The sequence below is a fragment of the Panthera uncia genome, chromosome D1 (genome assembly GCF_023721935.1).
Source record: "Panthera uncia isolate 11264 chromosome D1, Puncia_PCG_1.0, whole genome shotgun sequence".
Classification (NCBI taxonomy): domain Eukaryota; kingdom Metazoa; phylum Chordata; class Mammalia; order Carnivora; family Felidae; genus Panthera; species Panthera uncia.
Window position 1 is genome coordinate 88,640,234 of NC_064808.1, and position 22,590 is coordinate 88,662,823.

The 22,590-nt window shown below is 44.6% G+C and overlaps 2 protein-coding genes and 1 long non-coding RNA gene across 7 annotated transcripts in view; 1 reads left to right on the plus strand and 2 right to left on the minus strand.

Moving 5' to 3' along the window:
- DCPS (decapping enzyme, scavenger) overlaps positions 1-328 on the minus strand; it is a 45,382-nt gene extending 45,054 nt beyond the window's left edge. Inside the window, exon 1 of the mRNA XM_049654655.1 lies at positions 86-328. Coding sequence (XP_049510612.1) covers positions 86-286 — 201 coding nt within the window. The 5' untranslated portion in view covers positions 287-328. The remainder of the gene's footprint in view (positions 1-85) is intronic.
- Positions 309-2,737, plus strand: LOC125939169 (uncharacterized). The gene is made up of 3 exons (XR_007462938.1): positions 309-661; positions 862-894; positions 1,136-2,737. It is a non-coding gene; the product is annotated as an uncharacterized LOC125939169 (long non-coding RNA).
- A 4,309-nt stretch (positions 2,738-7,046) lies between these two features.
- TIRAP (TIR domain containing adaptor protein) lies at positions 7,047-22,295 on the minus strand. Of its 5 annotated transcripts, none has more exons than XM_049654673.1 (5): positions 22,209-22,295; positions 14,133-14,212; positions 11,423-11,578; positions 9,164-9,751; positions 7,047-8,590 (listed from the first exon to the last, which is right to left on the minus strand). In XM_049654673.1, the coding sequence occupies exons 3-5, from the start codon at positions 11,484-11,486 to the stop codon at positions 8,571-8,573; spliced, it is 672 nt and encodes a 223-aa protein (XP_049510630.1). In that variant the 5' UTR covers positions 11,487-11,578; positions 14,133-14,212; positions 22,209-22,295; the 3' UTR covers positions 7,047-8,570. The 5 variants fall into 5 exon arrangements, 4 of the variants coding, with proteins under 4 accessions (XP_049510630.1, XP_049510623.1, XP_049510616.1 ...); XM_049654666.1 differs by having other exon boundaries at positions 9,150-9,751; XR_007462932.1 differs by lacking the exon at positions 7,047-8,590 and adding an exon at positions 10,730-10,836 and having other exon boundaries at positions 9,667-9,751.
- Between the last annotated feature and the right edge of the window lie 295 nt (positions 22,296-22,590).

A 22,590-nucleotide genomic window follows, 5' to 3' on the forward strand; every position in this document is an offset into this window, starting at 1 on the left:
CGGGTTTAAAAAAAAAAAAAAAAAAAAAAAATCCGCCTCCAAGGCGATGATTGGCTCACTCCAACCCAGGGTTGCCTAATGGTACCTTCCCATGGAGAAAAATGATTTTGTCCCGCGCGGACTCCCGCAGCACTTTTTTCACTCTAAAGCCGGAGAACGGTAAGCGCACAGGAGCGGAGGTACCATTCTCAACGCCCGCTTCCTTTGCCTCTGTGCTGGCAGCTTCCGCCTCCTCGGCGTCCAGTTCGCGCTTTCTCTTGCTGGGTTGAGTAGCTAGGTCCGCCATGCTTCCCGGTTGGAGCTGTGCGCCTGCGCAAACCCCAGCCGCGGCCCCGCCCATCTCGGCGCAGAGGCCGCCGCAGCTTGTCTCTTCCGCGAGGGCGTGACGACTACAACTCCCGAAGTGCTCCACGAGGAAGCCGGCAGTAGTCCCGGCCCTAGGGAACCTCGGAGCGCTGGTCCGTGTGATCTGTCTGCAAGGAGCGTTTTTAATTAAGGCTGCTGGCCTTTGTCCCCTCGCGCTGACCGGCCCGAGTTGAGGCCGGTGCTGAGGGAAGAGAAAGAAGGCAGCGAGTCCCTAACCAGGCCGGCTAATGATGCTGCAGAGGAGGGGGCACTCGCCGCCCTGGGTGCCAGAGCTAGAAAACACCCTTTGGACTCGGTGGGTGCTTTGACACCTGACACACCGTGGGTTGGATACTGACGTTTTTATTAAGAATTATGCCAACATTGCGTAGCGTGGAAGGAATGTTTCTGAAACAGAGCTCTTGAGCCAATCGTACTTCTTGGTCGATTTTCGATAGGAGAGCCATTAAACCATTTCCATTTTTCACCCATTTTCCACCCATTTTCATTTCACAGAAATTTTCATCTTACTCAGTGCTGAAAAGAAAGGTAAGTGAACAGGGCAGAAATGCATGTCCACCATCTTCTTTTCTACCAGGCTAGGGGCTTCTGCCTCCTGTGTTACCTAGTTTGCCCGTAAGTCTGCTATGCTATTCTAGAGATGTGATTTGCAGCTAGAATATGAATCATCTATCAGAATTTCTTTACTTTTTTTTTTGCCATATAAAATTTTCACTTATAATTTCTCCCTTTTTAAATTTTTTTTAATGTTTATTTGTTTTTGAGACAGAGCGCGTGCACAAGCTGGGGAGGGGCAGAGAGAGAGGGAGACACAGAATCCCAAGCAGGCTCCAGGCTCTGAGCTGTCAGCACAGAGCCCCACGCGGGGCTCGAACTCACAGACCAAGAGATCATGACCTGAGCGGAAGTCGGTTGCTTAACCAACTGAACCATCCATTTCTCCCTTTGTAGGTTTCCTTTGTGGCTGTTATTTCTGGCTGGTCCATTTGATGGATTAGATCATTTGACAGAAATTTTATCAAACAGTCCATCAAAAATTGTGCTATTTTCGCTAATGTCAGTTTTATTTTGAGGTGTTGTTTTTTTTTTTTTTTCAGACAAATCTAATGGGGGAGGCAATTTTTGCAATTTCCAATCAGTCAATAACAGTATACTGTATGTCAATGACAGTTTGGTTTGGGGTTATTTCTACCAGAAATACTATTATGAGTTGGAGAAAAATCTAATTGTTCTGTGAAGTAGAGACCATTAGTAAGGGAGTCTTAGGATCTGGAATAATTATCTTCAACCAAAAACATATGCTGCTTGTCCACAAGTTTCCTGGATAACATCCCCACCTTCTCGGAATATAAAATCAGAAGTCATAAACTGTGTGCAAGACCAGAGCAAAAGAAGGTCAGCTATGTTTTAACAAAAAGAGCCCTGAATTGGGAGCCATGAAGTCTGGCTCCAGCACTGACCAGCTGTGCGACTTTGGGAAAGTCACTTACCCTCTCTAGGCTTCCATTTTCTGTGTGCCAGACACTGTGTATCTTGAACAAGACAGGGGAGATCTCTACTTTCATAGAATTCATATTCAAATGGAGATGAGGTAAACAAATATGATAATTGTAGGTGATTGAGTGTTATTTATAGAATAAAACAGGACAATGTGATAGAGCCTGGGGATAGGGAGGAGATAAGTTGTTCAGGGGTGGCTTCTTAGGAGGTGACATTGAGCTGAGACTGGAATGATGAGAAGGAACCAGCCATGTGAAGTGACCAGGGAAAGTGTATTTCAGGAAGAGATGTCAGATGCTGAAGACCCTAAAGCAGTAATGAACTTGACATTTTTTTGGAAACAAATATGGCTCTTGTGGCTGGAATGTAGTGAGCAAAGAAGATATATATATATATATATATATATACACACACACACACACACACACACACACACACATATATATATATATTTTTTTTAATGTTTATTTGTATTTGAGAGAGACAGAGTGTGAGCAGGGGAGGGGCAGAGAGAGACGGAGACACAGAATTCAAAGCAAACTCCAGGCTCTGAGCTGTCAGCACAGAGCCCAACACGGGGCTTGAACTCACGGACAGCAAGATCATGACCTGAGTTGAAGTCAGCCCCTTAACCGACTGAGCTACCCAGGTGCCCCAAGCAAAGGAGAAATATAAAATGAAGTTTTAGAGAGGTTTATTCATTAGAAGCAAATTCATCAACACCAATGTGATTTTGATTTAAATATCCATTAAGGTTAGAATTCCACTCCTACAAGTCCTGGCTGAAGGAAAGAATGAACTTCTAGGAAGCCTCAACCGTCAAAGGACCGATTAGAATACCAGACAGCAGAGTGCAGCAGACCTTTATGGTGGCAGCACATGTCTTCGCTTGGCGCAGAGGCATTTGTCTGTTGATTTTTTAGTTCCTCTTGTTTGTAAACATTAGAAGGCGTTGCACTGTCCCACCTAATAGCCACTAGCCATATGTAGATAGTTACATTTAAATTAACTGGATTGAGATAAATTAAAATTTCAATTCCCCTGTCATACAGCCGTGTTTCAAGTGCCTGATAGCCTCTTATGACTACTGGCTACAACATTGGCTAGCACAGATATGGATTGTTTCTACCGTAACAGAAGGTTTAACTGCTGTATTAGAAGGTTATTACTGGAAAGCCCTCATCTGTCTATAAGCATCAGTCCTTCAGTCTTGTTGAGAAAGCTCAAAACCTCTCCCAAGTCTTTTTTTTTTTTTTTTTTTTAAAGACTAGACATTTTGGGGCGCCTGGGTGGCTCAGTCGGTTGAGCGTCCGACTTCGGCTCAGGTCATGATCTCAGGGTCCATGAGTTCGAGCCCCGCGTCGGGCTCTGTGCTGACAGCTCAGAGCCCGGAGCCTGCTTGGGATTCCGTGTCTCCCTCTCTCTCTGCCCCTCCCCTGCTCATGCTTTGTCTCTCTCTGTCTCAAAAATAAATAAAACAGGGGCGCCTGGGTGGCGCAGTCGGTTAAGCATCCGACTTCAGCCAGGTCACGATCTCGCGGTCCGTGAGTTCGAGCCCCGCGTCAGGCTCTGGGCTGACAGCTTGGAGCCTGGAGCCTGCTTCCGATTCTGTGTCTCCCTCTCTCTCTGCCCCTCCCCCGTTCATGCTCTGTCTCTCTCTGTCCCAAAAATAAATAAAAAAAGGTTGGAAAAAAAAAAATTGAAAAAAAAAAATAAATAAATAAAACATTAAAAAAAACTAAAAAAAAAAGACTAGACATTTCCATTCATGCATTATGATAGACAAAATATCCTAAAAACAGGTCAGCTAAAAACACCTGGGTGCAAAATTTAAAACATCCATTTGGTTACATTGCTGCTGTCTTAATAAAATTTTCAGCAACGAAAAATGTGGGAACATGAATCTATAAGATGATAAGTGGACACTGAAGCTTAAGTTCTAAGAGTGGTTGGTCATTTCTGGAAATCTAGACCCTTGGGCTTTCAATGTGATGTTTAAGGCACAGAAGACAAGACCCGGGGGCTTGGAAGAGAGCATTTCCCTTAGAGCCAAAATGTCTAAGGTCCACCACCTCAGTGAAAGGGCCAACTATTAAAAACTAAATAAAAATTGTCCCCCTAAAGGAGACGAGATACTTAAATTTATCTGCCTCGACATCTGCATGTGGTGGGAAGAAAAAAAAATCCTCTGAATATTCATAACCACAGGCCAGTCTTCATGCAGGTTTAGAATTCAGATTTGCTCTGTCTACTTGGTCCAGGAAATTGAAATTGAAAACTTATTCAAGCTGGTCTTGTATTTTTCATTTACTGTTTTACTCTATGCCAAATTGACTCCAGAAGAAATGGAAAATCTAAATAGATCTATAACTCTTTAAGACATTGAAATTGGGGTTTTAAATCTTCCCATAAAGAAAATGCTAGGCCTGGGGGTACCTGGATGGCTCAGTCGGTTGAGTGTCGGACTTCAGCTAAGGTCATGATCTCACGGTTTGTGGGTTTGAGCCGCGCATCAGGCTTTGTGCTGACGGCTCAGAGCCTTCTTTAGATTCTCTGTCTCCCTTTCACTCCGCCCCTCCCCCAGTCACACTTTTTCTCTCAAAAATGAACATTAAAATTTTTTTAAAAAAGAAAATGGTAGGCCCGAATCGATTGACAGATGAGGTTACTGAACATTCAAGGACTAATAAATTCCAAGCTTAAACTCTTAATGAATAGAAAAAAGGGACCACTCCCCAGCTATCTTTTAAACGAATGATTAACATACAATATCGTATTAGTTTCAGGTGTACAACAAAGTGATTTGATATTTATATACGTTATAAAATGGTCACCACTGTAAGTCTAGTTACCACCTGTCACCATGCAAAGTTGTTAACAATGTTATGGACTGTATTGCCTATGCCTTACATTATATCCCTGGGTCTCTTTTATTTTATAACTGGCAATTGTACCTCTTAATCTCCTTCACCCATTTCATCTATTCCCCAACTATTTTATAAAGCTGGTGTAACCTTGGTAACACAACCAGAAAGGGTTAATATAAGAAAAGACAATTATGGGCCTATTGTACATGTGAACAGATATAAAACTCTAAAGAAAATGTTAGCAATCTGAAACCTGTGACTTATAACAAAGATATTGTATTCATCATGGCCAAATTGAGTTTACCCCAGGAATACAAGGCTGGCTTAACATTTGAAAGTCTAATGTTAGGGGCACCTGGCTGGCTTGGTTAGTAGAGCATGCAACTCTTCACCTCAGGCTCATGAGTTCAAGCCCCATGTTGGGCATGGAGCCTCCTTCAAAGAGAACAAACAAGGGCACCTAGGTGGCTTAGTTGGTTAAGCGTCCAACTTCCACTCAGGTCATGATCTCACGGTTCATGAGTGCAAGCCCTGCATAAGGCTCTCTGCTGTCAGGGCAGAGCCCGCCTCAGATTCTCTGTCCCCCTCTTTCTCTGCACCTTCCCTGCTCATGCTTTCTCAAAAATAAATAAACATTTAAAAATAAATGAAAACAAAAGCATAAGTGAGACAAAGATGGCCGCTATTGTCACTTTCAACACTTTGCTAGTTATCCTGGGTGGCACAGAAAGACAAGGAACTAAAGCTTTTCTCTTTTGCAAACTATATGGTTGTCTTTATAGAAATCCAGCAAAGTCTATGGTCTTATAAGTAGTTCAGCAGGTTGCTTATTAGATCAATATGCAAAATAATTGTCATCCTTCCTATTGATAATAGATAAAAAATATAAAAATACCATTTACAATGGCAACAGGAAATATGAAGTACTAAGGAATAAATCTAGTAAAAGTGACTGACCAAAATGGAAAAGATTATAAAATTTTATTGAAATACATTTAAAGAGATTGATAATGGAGACACACCATTTTTATGGAGAGAAAAATTCACTGTAAGAAAAATCAGTTCTTCCCAAATGAATCTCTCAGCTCAGTATAAGCCTAGTAAAAAAACTAATAGACATCAAGAATTTTTTTAAATATTTATTTTATTTTTGAGAGAGAGAGAGAGAAAGAGCATGAGTTGGGGGAAGGTCAGAGAGAGAGAGAGAGAGAGAGAGAGAGAGAGAGACAGAGAATCCTAAGCAGACTCCACACTGTCAGTACAGAGCCCGATGTGGGGCTCAAACTCACAAACCGTGAGATCATGACCTGAGCTGAAGTCAGACGCTTAACCGACTGAGCCACCCAGGTGACCTGTGACTTCCTTAAAAACCATAGTAAGTGAGCCAGTGTGCCTCTGATGTAGGGATTCACAAACACACAGGAGAGACCCCCACACATGATAATATAATGACAGCAGTGACATCACAATCAGTGGGAGGAAAGGACAGACATGTAGTCAGTAAAGAATGGCCATTCAAATGGGAAAAAGAAATTGGGCCTTTGACTTATAAGCCCAGAACAACAACAAAAACCCAAACAAAGCATCCTGGTGGATTAAAGACCTAAATGTGAAATAGCTCCAGAAGAAAATACAGGAATAGGGGAGGATTTCCTAAATAAGATACAAAAACACAGACTACAAAGTAATAGGTAAAAGGTTTTATATTAAAAAATAAAGCATTCTGTTCTTTAAAAGATACACTTTTTTTGGAAAACTTCTAAAAAGATACATAGTTTAACATGTAGGAATAAAATAATGCCTGGGATTTGCTTCAAAAGGACCTGGTGGGGAGGGAATGAGTGGGGTGATTGTTGATATCAGCTTAGCTCTGAGTTGGTAATTGTTGAAGCCAGGTGATGGGTATATGGGTATTGGTCAAATTTTTCTCTTCGGTTTATGACATACAAAGAATTTCTCACACACACACACCAAAACAGTTTAAAAAGAAGAAAAGAATAGGATACCAGTTTTCACCCACCAGGTCAACAAACATTTTCCAATCCGATAATTCTAAGTGTTAGTAAGAACATGAAAAAGTGGGAAATCTCACACACTAATGGTGGGAACATACACTGACACAACCAATTTGGAAGAAAATTTGGCATTTTCTACCGAAACTGAAGATGTGTATTTACTACCCAGCTGTTCCCCATCTAGGCTAAGTCCTAGAAAATCTTGTTCATGGAAACACGCACAAAAATGTTCATAAACTCATTGTTTTTACTAGCAACAAATGGCAAACAACCAAATGTCTGTTTGTAAAGGAATGTCTGACTAAATCGGGGTATGTTTACATAATAGAACCATAGTGAAGTTCCTGGTGTTAGTTACATGCATCCACATGGATAAATCTTAACATGGTTAAAAAAAAAGAATTTGTAGAATACGAACATTATAATACCACTAAATACAGTACAAAACCATGTAAAAGTAAATATGTTCTCAGGGATGTATACGTGAAAAGCTAACAATGATGAATTCAAAATTCAGAAGGGTGATTGCTTCTGATGGGAAAAGGGAGGAGAATGTAATTAAAGGCACAAAGGGAGTACCATAGGGATTGTAAGGTTGGGCTTCTTAAGCTGAGTGGAATATACAGGAGTGTACATTATATTCTTTAGTCTTTTTGTATGTAATAAAATAATGCATAATGAAAATAGAAAATGTTTTCACAGTATATACAAATGTCAAATCATGTTTTATACCTGAAACTAATGTTAATATATTAATTATATCTCACATATATATATATGCGTATATATATGTGTGTGTGTGTGTGTGTGTATGTGTGTGTATATATATATATATATATATATATATATATATATATGAATTTTTCCAGTAAAAGGAGGGGACGTAGTAGGGAGAAGTGAGAGAAGTGGCACAAAAGTACACATCAGGGGAATGTATTCGAAATTCATTTCGGTTCAACAACAGACTTATTGAGAACAGGTGAATGAAACCTTGTCCTACAAGGCCCACAGTCATCTGCCAGAAGAAGACAGCTCATCTCTCTCAGTGCAGACGTAAAGAAGCTTGTAGAAGCTTGGGTTCTAGTCAGACCTTTGATGAAGCCCCCATGAGTCAGAGCATCGGTGGGTGGGCTTCTGACCCAGGTGCAGGGTCTGAGCTTCTCCTTGCCTCCACCCCTGCTGCTCCCTGCCATCTCCTGTCTATTCAGAATGGTTTCTAGATGTGTCTTAATGACACGTGCAATAAAAATTCAGAACAGCGCTGAATGCATCTTTCGTGTAGATTTCTGAAGTGAACAATGTCCCTGGGAAAGAGAAGGGCAGTAGTGTGAGTGTGAAGGATCGGTACCTGTTGCTTTCTCCTGATGCCAGGCAACCGGGGACACCATCCCCTCTGAAGCATGCGGTGTAGGCTTTCTAGCCCATGAATCAGGTAAGTGACCTTTCCAGAGGAAGATGTAGGCATGTGCCGGGGCTTCATGTGTCCAGTTGGGCCGGAGGCAAAACACTGGTGATCATCGTGGTATCAGCACCTCCCACCACCTACAATTTCTGGCTTCCCCATGGCCTTCCTGGGGAGTCCCCAGTTTCCTCATGCCTTCCTCGAGGGGAGTCCCCAGCTTCCCCATGGCCTTCGTGGGGGAGTCCCCGGCAATGGGTGCCTGATGGGCAATCTGAGCCCAGGATCACATACAAAGTGCTACAGACTGGTTCCTTACACCTCGTCACAGCTGCCAGAATGCAAGACCCTGTGAGACCCTGGGCTCTCTAACTCGATTTCCGGCTTTGCTCCAACTTTCTGGGTCCCGTGGTGATAGAAGTGTCAGCTTATGGTCTGCAGATCTGAAAGAGACCAAACAGAATGGCAGGGCTTGTCACCCTTCCCAGACCCCAGCATCTGTTTCCTGCGGGACCTGTGGGTCCTGCCACTTCTACCTTTTATCTATTTCACTTTCCAAACCCACCGTAATAGCAAGTCCCCACCCCCAGATACACAATTCTTTCCTATTATTTTGCACCACTGGCCCTCCTGGCATTTTCCTGGGTCTGGGGGAACATCTCCAACCCGACTTCAGAGAGAGAAACCATTAATACCTACTACTATTAATACCTATAATGATAATGGCTATTTTTTGAAGACTTGACAGGTGCTAGGCCCTGCCCGTTATGAGTACTTTACATGCGTCAGGCCATAGTCTGACCACTTGTTTAGTGTATATACTCCTTTAGGTATATACTCTCCTCACTTTACCAGTGGGGAAACCCAAGTACAGAGGACTTGGAATAACTTCCAGCCTTTTCCAGAGCCTGCATCTTGAGCTACTGGGCTACAGTGACTGTCTCCTAAAAGCCGAAGTCGATCAGATGCTGTGGCCGAAGCCACCTTCCCATTCTCCCTTACCCCTAATAGCTTACAACGCATGACAGCTTCCTTGACTTGGCGAAAGCCACCGTCGGGGCCCCGGCCGTCCACGAAGTACATGAACCGGAGCTCAGCGGGGTAGGCGGCTCTGGCGAGGCCTGACATCAGGGGGATGGTGCGGCCCTCCGCCCCGGGAGCCTCACTCAGGGCCTGCAGCATCTGGTACTTGCACCACGGGTCCTGCAGGAAGCCTGGGGTGATGAGCAGCACGCGGCAGTGACTGTTGCTCAGTGCCTGGCACAGCTCGGACACGATGGCGCCGCCTGGGGTTGCATCCCGCAGCTGCAGGAAGCAGCGCAGGCTGGCGGTGCTGCCTTCCAGGTAGGAGACCAGCTCCTGGGCGGCTGCCAGGTCCTCCTCGCTGTGGCACACACAGACATCGTAGTCCTTGCTCCAGCGGCCGCTGCTGCCGCTGCTGCTGCCGCTGCTGCCGGCGACCACGTGTGTTGGAGACGAGGTTGAGCTGAGGTCCAGGCGTGGGGGGTGGTCCTGAGAGCTCGGCTGTGAGACGTCACTGGAGGGGCCGTCTGAGGATTCCAGTATCTTCTTGGGCTTCTTCGACAGGGCCTGCCTGAACCAGTCTGTGGGGAGAGAAACACCACTCAGGCTTGGTATTCTCACCAGGCTGCCCTGGACAGAGCCCAGCCCAGCGCCCTGCTCTGGCCGCCATGCCACATTGCTCTCAGAGACCTACTGCTCTATTTCGTACATCCTTCAGGACTGGCCTTGAAGGTCCCATTATCTTCAAACGTTTTGGACGTCACGAAAACTCTGGCTCTTTTATAAGTCATGAGAATGTAATGAACGGCATGCCGACTAGTGAATAATACTGTCTTCCATATTTGAAAGTTGCCAAGAGAGGAAACCTTAAAAGTTCTCATCACAAGAAGAAAAGTTCTGTAATTATCACTGGTAATGGATGTTAACGAGACTTCTGGTGATCGTTTCGCAATATGTACAAATATTGAATCATTATGTCGTATACTTGAAACTAATATAATGTATGTTAATTGTACTTCAATAACTAAATTAAAAAAAAAACCCTTTGTATAACAACAATATGAAAATTAAAAAGGGAAAGGAAATAACTCTGACTGTTTCACCCACCTGATTAGGAAAGATGGCTTTGCCCTATTCCAGGCCCTTCGGTTTCTGGTACCCTCCGCTTACGCTACCTAGAACTTCTCGCTAGCGCTGACTAGCCAACCGTCTGCTGCTAGTCTGTAAGTAGAGCTGTGTTAAGCTGGGAAGAATCAATCAGTTCCCAAACCCACTCTCTGCACTGAGGGGAGGTGGATTTAGATTAAGGTGGGCAACCCGTTATGGGAGGGAAAGAGGGGAGGGATTGGCATCTGTCTGGCCTGGAGGAATCCCAGAGTGTTGTTGCTAAGTGGTAAAACAAAAGCATGGGAGAGGATTACTACTCAGAGCTCCTGAAGAGCAGAGAGCTTAGTGATTCACAACCTACACTTTGGAGCCAGGCATAGATTTGATTGTGGACCTACTGCTTGCTTTCTACATGACCCTACACAAGTCAGTCTCTGTCTCCATTTCCTCACCTGGAAAATGGGTTCATTTTAATTGTCGTTGAAGATTAATGGAGATAATGCCGTGTCTGGGATATTGTAAGTATTCCATAATGATATCAGCTCAGCTTCTCCAGACTCTAAAAAAAAATTTTTTTAATGTTTGTTTATTTTTGAGAGACAGAGCATGAGCAGGGAAGGGACAGAGAGAGCAGGAGACACAGAATCTGAAGCAAGCTCCAGGCTCCGAGCTGTGGCCCGACGTGGGGCTCAAACTTGCAAACTGCGAGATCATGACCTGAGCCGAAGGGAGACGCTCAACCAACTGAGCCACCCAGGCGCCCCTCCAGCTTTTCATAGGGACAGAAAGTTTAATGTTCTGGAGATTAATTTGTTTTCTCACTCTGCCTGGCTCCTTCTTCTGATAGGTTCTGAAAGACTTAGATGACAAGAAACATGATGCTAGGTGCTCAGCACAATGGTTTCCAGGCTAGGAAATGAGCCGAGCACGCGTAGAAAAGCTGTGAGCCCATACGACTGAATGTTCTATGATGCGTGCCTCTCTCCTCACTCACCACAAAGCTTCTGGGCTCTGAGGTCAAGGCAGGAGGCCTCTACCTTCAGCCTCCCTAGCATTTCCTGCTGCATTTGGCCCAGGCAGCCTTCCACCTCGCTAACACTCATAGCTGTGAACAAGAACACAATTAGGAGTCTATTTCCACTCACCAGCCATCTTGCCCAGAGGCTTCCTGGACCGGGAGCGAGGAGCTGAGGAGGTTGATGATGCCATAGTGTTGGGCTCAAAACTAACCCCATGAGACCAGGCATTGGTAAAGTGGGAGAAGGGAGGGGACTCAGTCTTGATCTTATGGAACAGCCATCCTATAAGAGACAGAGAGAGAGGATCACAAAAACTGGTCTTACCTTACTCCTAGTCCCAGCGTGTGGGCTCTAGATGTTCTCTCCTAATGCCCGACTGAGGCTCAATCTCTCTAGCCCTCATCCCTATCCCTTATCTACCACTGTGACTGGAGCTGGCTTCCAAAAAAACCCAGATCTCTGTGATGTGGTGAGACTTACAGAGTAAGGAGTTCAACATGACCAGTTGAGGGATTGTCCTGTGCTGCCTCTGGCCAGGAGCACCCTGGGGATGTGGGGAAGGGTGGCTGGCACGAAGCCGCCATGGTAAGGACTTCCTGTGTTGGAAGAGCGGGGAAAGATGGCATGGGAGGAGGAGGACCCTGGGCTCATAGGAACACATAACTCTCAGGTCATCCTAAATACCCCAGAAATCAACCTGAAGACTGGCAGAGCAAACTCCACAACGAAAGGGGGAGAAAAGGCCACAAGAAGAAGGTAGGAAGCATGGAGATGTGGTTTGGGGTGGGGGGGAAGGGATCCTGGCTGCTGCAGAGGGGAGGGAGCCGCAGTCACGGAGAACCGTGTGAGAGAGAGAGAAGTTCTAGGAGATGAGTGTCAGGAGACAAGCTGAACGTTTCCCCAAAGCCATTGGCTACGGAAGCAAGAGGAGCTGAATTTCATGAGATTTTGCAACCAGCAGGGCTTAAAGGCTGGAGTTGTAAAGGTTGGAGGGCTTGGCTGGGATAGAGCCGGAGGGCGCGCTGCCCTGCTCCCAGTGGGCAAGTAAGCAGGAGAGCAATAGGGAACAGTGATCTGAAGAGGGCCTGGGGCACACAAGAGAGATCATTGCTCTTCTCCTGAGAGGCAGTTCACAGAGAACTTTCCTGGAACAAAGGAGCCAGCCAGCACCATTTCCCTCCTCCTCCCCCCCCTCCCCCTTACCTCAGTGTAAACAGGGAACCACTGGGGGAGGCAGCTCAGAGGGACACGCTGCCTAACCTGCTTATGCCTAGCCCTGCTCTCCTGCTCCTCCCTTGCTGTCTGGTGGGACTGCCCGACTCCAGCAAGCATGACTCAGTCCCAGCACAGGAGGCAGAGGGCTCCTGTCCCAGAAGACCAGCACAAACCCTTGCCCACACCACATCTCCTGACCAGAGAGTTCTGCCGGGTTTCGGCTCTATTAGAAGTAGTATCAGGTCTCATTTAACAAGCAGACCTAGTTAAAACTCACCATGCTCAGATCAGGACCAAACACTGCCCACTGCAAGCAAGGAGAGCTTCTGCAGACAACTGGCCTGAAGGACAGAGCAGCCAAAACACAGCAGCAGAGTGCATGCAGCACGCACCAGAGACCCTCCCTGAAGCCCCAGGCCCTGGGCACTCCATGACCTCTTCTTCACAAGGCCATTGCTTTCAGGAGCAGCAGACATAACCTGCTCTTCTAACACAGAGAAGAAGGCAGAGACTTAGACAAATGTGAAAATGGAGGAATTTATCCCCAATGAAAGAACAAAATAAGGCCAGAGCCAGAAATCTAAGAAAAACAGGTATAAGTAACCTGTTTAATGGGGAATTTAAAGTAATGCTCATAAGAGTGCTTGGTAGACTTGAGGAGAAAATGGAAAACTTCAAGGAGACCCTTACCACAGAGATAAGAGAGTTAAAAAAGAATCAGATATTTTTAAAAGTGCAATAAATGAGATTGAAAACACACTTGATGCAATGAACGGCAGAATGGAAGAAGCAAAAGAACAAACTAGTGACCTAGAAGATAAAGTAGTAGAAAGTAATCAGCTGAACACAAGAGAGAAAAGGATTATGCAAAACGAGAACAGACTTAGGGATCTCAGTGACTTCATCAAACATAATAACATTCATATAATAGGGATCCCAGAGGGAGAAGGGAGAGAAAAGGAAGCAGAAAATATATTTGAAGAAATAGTAGCTGAAAACTTCCCTAATCTGGAGCAGGAAACAGATATCCATATCCAGGAGGCAGAGAGAATCCCCAATAAAATCCCCAACAAAATCAACCAAGGCATGTTGTAATTAAACTGGCAAAATATAGCAATAAGGAAAAAATCTTAAAAGCAGCAAGACAAAAGAAGATGGTTACTTATAAGGGAAAACCCATAAGGCTAGCAGCAGATTTTTCAGCACAAACTGTAAGCCAGAAGGTATGATATATTCAAAGAGCTGAGTGGGAAAAATCTGCGGCCAAGAATACTCTATCCAGCAAGGCTAACATTCAAAATAGAAGGAGAAGTAAGTTTTACAAACAAGAACTTCCTGTGCCAGTGCTGAAATGGGAGAAGGACAGGTGCTATTTGGACAAGTAATTATGCATCCAGGTAGGCAGATGCTGAAGAGCAGAGAAAGAGCACATGCAAGAAACCTTGGGAGATTTTTCCGCCAGTCTGCCTTCCCTTGAATGACTCCCTCCTTCCACCTATCCATCCAAACACCCATGCCTCCCTCTCTCCCCGCTGCTTCCTCCCTTCCCTCCCCACTCCCTGAGCTAGTGTCATAGTGGTGAAGTCTACAGACTCTGCAGGTAGAGTGCCTGGATGCTTACCTCTTATTAACTGTGGCCTTTGGCAAGCTACTTAATCTTGCTAAGCTTGATTAAGCTTCTCCATCTTTCGGCTTCTCCATCTGTGAAATGAAAATAAAACTAGAACTGCTCAGCTTTATTGTGAAGACCACATGAGACAATTTATGTGACGTGCTAATGGTTCATGGCATAGAATGTTCAGAAAATAGTGTGGGTTAGCATGTATTTAAAACAATCTAGATATTGGAGGGATACATGATGTTCACAGTTTAGAAGATAGTAATGTAATCAATTTTCCCCAAACTAATCTTAAGATCAGTGTTATCCAAATTCTGGAATTTGCAGTGGGGAGTGGGGGAGGGGGGTGTGGGATTGTCAGTCTGCTTCTAAATTTAAAGGGATATGCAAAGGATTTATAACCTCTTCAATGTTTCCTGGGATTGTCAAAAAAGCAGAGGCTTGCTTTCTCACTCCAACCTATCTGCAGAGGTCAAAACAGACTCCTGGGAAATCAAAGAGAACTTGTCCTATGAAACACAAAGTAGAAGATAAGTTTCCCAATTGAACAGATGTTATTCAATAGTGAGGATGATGCTCTGTTCCTTGCTAAATGCTGAACACCTTTATGCCAAGCCAATGACTATCAGACAAGATACTGATGATTCATGAAACTGTATCAAAGTTCAAAAAAGAGAGGGAGAACTTAAACGCCTGCGGCAAGAGGGGCAGAAAGAAGTGGAATGGGCACAGGAACCAGAGACATACCGAAAGAGAAGAGCAGTTGGCTGCTAAGCTAGCCAAGGGGACACAAAAGAGGTGAAGTCTGGCATGTATATGTGGTTCTTTTGCTACCTCATATTCTTTGGATTTCAGAGAGCCTCAGTGGTGCACTGAGGTTAAGGCAGTGCCTGATGGCCACTGATTTTGAAGTCCTTTTCCAGGTCTGGGGTTGCTGTCCCGCAACATCTTCATTTCAACCAATCCAGATGTCCTTTCTCTCCCCCAGTAGTAGACAAAATGTCTCTGGGCTTTTATATCATTTCAACAGTTTGTCAATTTTGTTTTAATTTTAAAATTCATTATGTGGCCTCGATAGACTTATAAACTAGAGAATCATTTGATGTTTTTAGTGATAGCTTAAAGGTTAGAAATTAACATAATGTTTTAATCTTAACACATGTAGATTTAAAAGTTTCAGTTTCTCATGTTATGACATGACTTGGCCATACATGCTGATTTTTGGTAACTGCCTTTTTTTCATTGCTTGGTTAAGAAATCCAATTGCCCAACCGCATATGCCACTGTAAGTGGGTTGGTACAAGCCCTTTGACTAATGTTATGGACAAGTTTAAACACAGGAAATAACAGCATCTTTGACACAGGATAATTCAGCAAGATGGCAGATAAGTCCCATTAACCCTATACACTGTCTACTTCCTGGAATCTAACTCCCCACTACACCTTTCTTGTTATCTTTCAGTTCTTGTGCAGCTGAAGTGGTGAGGCTATCACACTTAAATATGCTTTAATCTTTACAAGATTTAGTACTAGTAATATATATTGAGATAGAGGAGACATCGTTGTCAAACAGATGAGCAGATAACGAACCCAAATCTCCAAAAGGAGGGTCTAATCACTAGCTCTATTTAGGGACTGGTTGTATGGTCTTACATGTAGTCACTTTCCCTTGTGCTTTTTACAAAATTCACAAAAGGATAGACACCTAAGTACCTACCTTGTAGATAATTACAAAGTCTTGATAAAAAAAATTAGTGAAAACTTCTTTTAAAAAAGCAACAGTATTATATCTTTAGTGGTTTTTATTTTTATTTTTTTAAGTTTATTTATTTATTTTGAGAGAGCGTATGAGCAAGGGGGAAGCAGAGAGAGAGGGAGGGAGGGAGAGAGGGAATCCCAAGCAGGCTCCACGCTGGCCATGCAGAGCCTGATGCAGGGCCTGAACTCAACAAACCATGAGCTCATGACGGGAACTGAGGTCAAGAGTTGGATGCTTAGCCGACTGAGCCACCCAGCCCCCCTTCCCTTTAGTGTTTCTTAGAATCCTTTTGCAACGTTATATGTAGAATGTGTTATGTGAAAAAAAAAAAAAAAAGAATGTGTTATGTGAGGAAAAATATGAAGTTTCACTGTACAAAATACAAAGTGTATTAAGTATTATCCAATATCTATTGGTATAGGGAATGTACTGAAACATAGGAAGACATATGATTACAATATGTATCTTACATTTCTGTTAGGCTGGACTCACTTTCTATGGTGGACAGGGCAATGGTCCCCAAAAGATGTCCACATCCTAGTCCTTAGAACCAGGGAATATGCTACCTTACATGGCAAAAATAGATTTTGCAGATTAGATTAAGGATCTTGAGGGGTGCCTGGGTGGCTCAGTTGGTTATGCATCTGACTCTTGATTTTAGCTCAAGTCATGATCTCAGTTGGTGAGATCAGAGCCCTGCATTGGGCTCTGTGCTAATGGTGCAGAGCCTACTTGGGATTCTCTCTCTCTGCCCCTCCCTTGCTTGCTCTCTCTCTCTCTCTCTCTTTCAAAATAAATAAATAAACATTAAAAAAAAAAAAGGATCTTGAGATGTGAAGAGTATCCTGGATGACCCTAGAGGGGAAGGCTGAATGTTATCACAAGGGTCCTTATAAGAGGAAGGCAGGAGTGGGGGGAGGGTTAGAGGAGAAGTGACAGCAGAAGCAGAGGTCTGTGTGACACGGGGCCATGGGCGGAGGATGCAGGCAGCCTTTAGAAGTGGAAAAGGCAAGAACATGGATTTTTCTCTAGAGCCTCCAGAAGAACATAGCCCTGCCGATCCATTTTAGACTTCTGATTGCCGCCACTGTAAGCTAATAAATGTATGTTGTATTAAGCCACTTAAGTTTTTGGTGATTTGTTACAGAGCAGTTGGAAACTACTGCACTATCCTTGATTGTATGTCAGGCCGTGAATGGAGCAAGCATTGAATGTTAAGACTGGTCTGTTTAGGGGCGCCTGGGTGGCTCAGTCGGTTAAGCGTCCGACTTCGGCTCAGGTCACGATCTCGCGGTCCGTGAGTTCGAGCCCCGCGTCGGGCTCTGGGCTGATGGCTCAGAGCCTGGAGCCTGCTTCCGATTCTGTGTCTCCCTCTCTCTCTGCCCCTCCCCCGTTCATGCTCTGTCTCTCTCTGTCTCAAAAAAAAAAAAAAAAAAAATTAAAAAAAAAGACTGGTCTATTTAAAGGTTTAAATTGTTTGAGTTTTTCACTTCTTTGATGAATAAATTATCATCACATTTCACTTGATTTGGACTTTAAATAAAGAATATCGGTTTCAAAGGCTAAGTTTGCTTCTCAAACATTTGCTAAAACACTTGTCGGGCAGGATTTGTTAGGACTTGAAGGACACTGTCACTTAAAAGTGCTCAGTGTAATGGGGCACCTGGGTGGCTCAGTCGGTTGAGCAACCAACTCTTGATTTCGCCTCAGGTCATGATCCCACTTAAACACACACACACATGTATGTGTGTCGAGCCCCATGTCAAGCCCCACATCGAGCCCACATCAGTCTCTGCGCTAAGCGTGGAGCCTGCTTAAGATTCTGTCCCTCTCCTCCTTCCCTGCTTGCACTCTCTCTCTCTAAAAAGAAACAAAAACAATACAGTGCTCAACTAAATTGTTAATAGCTTGATAGACACAATATTGTGTTTCTCAGAGTGATTTATAGAGTAGTTACTTTATATATGATGTGTACTGTCTGTATATGCATTTATAAGTATATATACACACTACGTACATTTACCATATAAGATGTGTACATGTGAGGTGCCTGGCTGGCTCAGTCGGTAGAGCGTACAACTCTTAATCTTGGGGTCATGAGTTCGAGCCCCACATTGGGTGTAGAGATGACTTTAAAAAAAGATATTTAAAAATATGTACACGTGAATGTAGCATGTATATGAATATTGTGTCATACTTATGTATGTGCATACGTGTGCGTGTTTAATCGTAACTTAGCAGACTAGAGAGAGACTCCCATTCTGACTTTGAAGAATTTACCAGGAAATTGCAGGCAGCCTCTAGAAGCTGAGTGATCTCTACAATTAACCTCTAGAAGAGAAGTGATCTCCAGGTGACAGCCAGCAAGAAAACCTTAGAACCGCAGTCTTAGAACCGCAAGGAGATGAATTCTGCCAACAAAGAACACCTGAGGGAGCTTGGTAGTGGCTCTTTCCCCATTTGAATCCCCAGTGGCACTGTGGCCCCAGCTAAAACCTGGAGGTAAGCCAGGTGAGACCCCAGCAGAAGAATCAGCCAAGCCTTGCCTGGGCCCTTGACCCACAGAAACTACCAGATAATAAATAAGTGTTGGTTTAAAATGCTGAACTTGTAATAATTTGTTACCCAGCCCAGAAAACAAATACAATGATGGTTTAAAATGCCAGTTCCTGTGCCCCACCCCAAATCTACTGAATTAAATCTCTGGGTGTAAAACTTGGGAAACTGATTTCTAAACAGTAACTTTGGAAGACTTGAAAAATGCCAAAAAAGTACATATATGCGCACGTGTGTGTGCATTTAAAAGCACCTGTTTTTAAAAATTTAATTATAAGTCAAAAGTATTCTAACTGGTTATTCAAATCTAAAACTTTAGCTGAAGTTCAGCCACGTGGGAACATATCTTACTGATCAAACATGAGTGGGAAACATAATAATGTCTTTTGCAAAAAGTAGCAACTCGGTCTTGGGAAAACACCAGTTTCTTAGTTTTAAAAAATTCTCTTTGTTTTGAAACTATATCATATAGGTACTAAAGCCCACTGTAACTAAAATAAGGTGAATTTATTTTGTATTTACTTTGCTGTAGATCTGATGTAAATATGCAGGCATTGAATGTAATATAGATTGTGTCAGCAGTAAATTGGTGGATGGATACAGTTTACCAATTATGCCAATTACATACCCTTTTACATTAGTACTCTATTGAGCTTACAAAATGACTGCTTTTTATATATTTCTTAAAAAGGCTTTGGGAGGAGTAGTTAAATAAAAATACCTAAGATCTTAAAGAAAAGCAATGCTGAGAGCTTCCACCACCAGAATAATAGAGATTATAAAGCAACCATGAAGGCAGCGTGCTAATGTGCACAAGGACAGACAGATGATGGAAGAACAGGGTGTCCAGAAACAGACCCACATCTCTACTGTCTCCTGATTTATGACAAGGCTGACACCGCCATGCAGTGGGGAAAATTGTCTTTTTAACAGATGGTGCTGCATCAATTTTGATAGCCTTGTAGAAAAAAAGAAATTTGACCCTATTTCACACCACACAAAAAACTTAATTTCAAGTAGATAGAAGTGAGAATAACCATAAAACTTTCAGAGGAGAATATAGGAAATTATCTTCCTGACTTTATCTTCTGATTTATTTAAAATTGTCATGGGGACACCTGGGTGGCTCAGTCAGTTGAGCGTCCGACTTTGGCTCAAGTCATGATCTCACGGTTCGTGAGTTCGAGCCCTGCATCAGGCTCTCTGCTGGCATGAAGAGCTCGCTTTGGATCCTCTGTCTCTCCCGCTCTCTGCCCCTCCTCCACAAGCTCTCTCTGTCTCTCTCTCAAAAATAAATTAAAAAAAATAAAAATAAATTGAGATATAATTGACATATAACATAATAGTTTCAGATGTACAACATGATGATCCAACGTACGTATATATTATGAAATGGTCACCGCAATAAATCTAGCTAACATCCATCACTACATAATTACACATTTTTTTCTTGTAACAAGAATAAATCCACTCTCTTAGCAACCTTCAAATATGCAATAGTTTTTTTTGACTCTAGTAACTATGGTGTAAATTTACATCCCCAGGATTTATTTATTTTATAACTGAGTTTGTACCTTCTGACTACCTTCACTCATTCTTCCCCCCCGCCACCCCTTGGGTAAGTAAAGAGTTTTTCAACTGGCCATAAATAATACAACCATCCAGAAAAAAAAAAAAAAAGATACACTGGGCAACATTAAACTGAACTTCTGTTCATCAAAAGATATCATTAAGAGAGTGAAAAGGCAATCTCCTGAGAGAGAGAGAGAAGATATTTTAAAAATACATATGCCATAGGGGCTCCTGAGTGGCTCAGTCGGTTAAGCATCCGACTTCAGCTCAGTTCATGATCTCATGGTTCGTGAGTTCGAGCCCCACGTCGGGCTGTGGGCTGACAGCTCAGAGCCTGGAGCCTGCTTCAAATTCTGCATCTCCCTCTGTCTGCCCCTCCGCTGCTTGCACTCTGTCTCTCGCATTGTCTCAAAAAGAAATAAACATTAAAAAAATACATATGCCATAAATATGTCATATCCAGAATATTTAAGAAGTCTTACAAACTAGGGAGAAACAGAGACAATCTACTGACAAAATGGGTAGAAGAATGGAACACTTTGCAAAAAGGCTATCCAAATGCCCACCAGACACATGAAAAGATGCAGATTCATTAGTCATAAGAGGAATGCAAATTAACACCTCAGTGCAACACCACGGCCCATGCATTGAGCAGAGTGGCTACAATGAAAAAGAGGGACAATATCGCGTATTGGTGAAGGTGTGGAGGAACAGGAACTCACACTGCAGATGGGAGTGTAAATTCGTATAACCGCTTTAGAAAACCATTTGGCACGAAACTATGCTAAAGCTGAACACACCCAGCAATTCCACACTTAGGAACATTCCTATCAGAACTGCTTACTTATGTTCACCTGAAGACAAGTACGAGAATGCCTCGTGGCACTATTTCAAAAAATAAAAAAAAAAAACCCGAATGGGAAACAACCCGTGTCCGTCAATCCAAGTGTCCAGCAGAAAGTAGAAATAAACTGTGCTCTCTCTGTACAGTGCAAAATTATGCATCAGTTGAGAGTAAATGAATTACTGCTAAATGCAACACGGCTGCATCTCACATACTGTCCACGTGTCAAAAGTTCAAAACCAAGTAAAACGATTTTATGATGTGAGAAGCCAGGATAATAGTTGCCCTTAGATGAAAGTAGCCGTTGGAAGTGGATATTGAGGGCTTCTGGAGTGCTAGTGGTATTTTATTTATTATGGATGCAGGTTGCACAGGAAATTCACTGTGTGAAAACTGGGTAAGCTGTAAGGTCGCACTGCAATATATATTTTTTTAAGTTAAAAAACAAACAAACAAACCAACAACAAACCGGTCCCCTGGTGGCTCAGTCGGTTAAGCCCTTAAGTGTCTGACTTCTGCTGTCAGCACAGAGCCAGCTTCTGATCCCCTGTCCCTCTCTCAGTCTCTGCCCCTCCCCCTCTCAGAAATAAACAAACATTAAAAAATAATAATGTTTAAAACACAAACAACCAAACTAGATGCGACTCTCTCCGACAGCCAGTGAATCCTGACCCTAGGTTCCCCCCGGCTTAGGTGTCCTAGCTACCAGAGTACTCCGGGCTGCCCCTCTCTCTCGGTGGCACTTAGCAGGGCGAGTTGTAATTTCTAATTGACCCGTCTCCAGGGAGACGACAGGGCTGAACCTTTCCTGTCCAATGCTGTCACTCCAGCACTGCACAGGTATCCCATCCCAGTCCTTGACAGATGTTCATGAAAGGCCTCCGTAGGTCATGAACCCTAACTAAAGCCATCTCCTCGCTGGAACACCCACACACAGACCCATCAGAAGAGCAAAGAAGGATGCGAGGAGACCGTGGTAGAGACCCTCTCTCTACAGTTAAAGATGGAAACAGCCTGACCGAGCCGGGCTGTTCTACACAAACTAAAGGGCGCGGGGGTGGGGGTGGGGGGGGGGGGAGGTTCCCTGCACGAGCTCCTTTGCGACGGAGAAGGTGACAACTTTCTCGGAGAGCCTGCTCACCCAGTTTCCGTATTCGGGGTGCTGGAAGCAGCCAGGAAAAGGGGGCAGGAGAGAGGAAAGCGGCGTCCCGGCCAAGGGACAGGGACAGGGCGGGTCCCGGCGCAGGGGCCCCCCGCAGTCCCCGGGGACCCTCCTCCGCCCCGCCCACCACCCGCGGTGACCCCCACCCGGCGCCGCCCCCGTCCCCGCGTCCCCGCGAGCGCTCACCAGCGCGTGGGTGGCGGCGACCCCGCCGCGGTGCTGGCGGAGAGGCTGGCTCCGGCTCCCGCGCGGTGCCGGCCGCCCCCGGCGAGGGGAAGTGCGGCGCGCAGGCCCCTGGCCGCCGGCCGCCCGCCCGGTTCCCCCGGCTCCGCCGGAAGCGGCGAGGAGGCCCGGCCCGCGGCCCCTCCTCCTCCCCGGCCCGCGCCCTGACTCTGCGTGGAGCTCCCGCCGCCGCGTCACCCGGCCCGGGAGCCGCGTCTCCCTGCTGCCCGCCGGCGGGGCCCTGGGAGCTCCGGAGCCCGCAACCGGGCGGAAACCCGGAGAAGAGGCTGTCCTCCCGCGTCCCCCGGAAACCCGCCGCGACACTGTCCCGCGTCGGGGAGAAGGA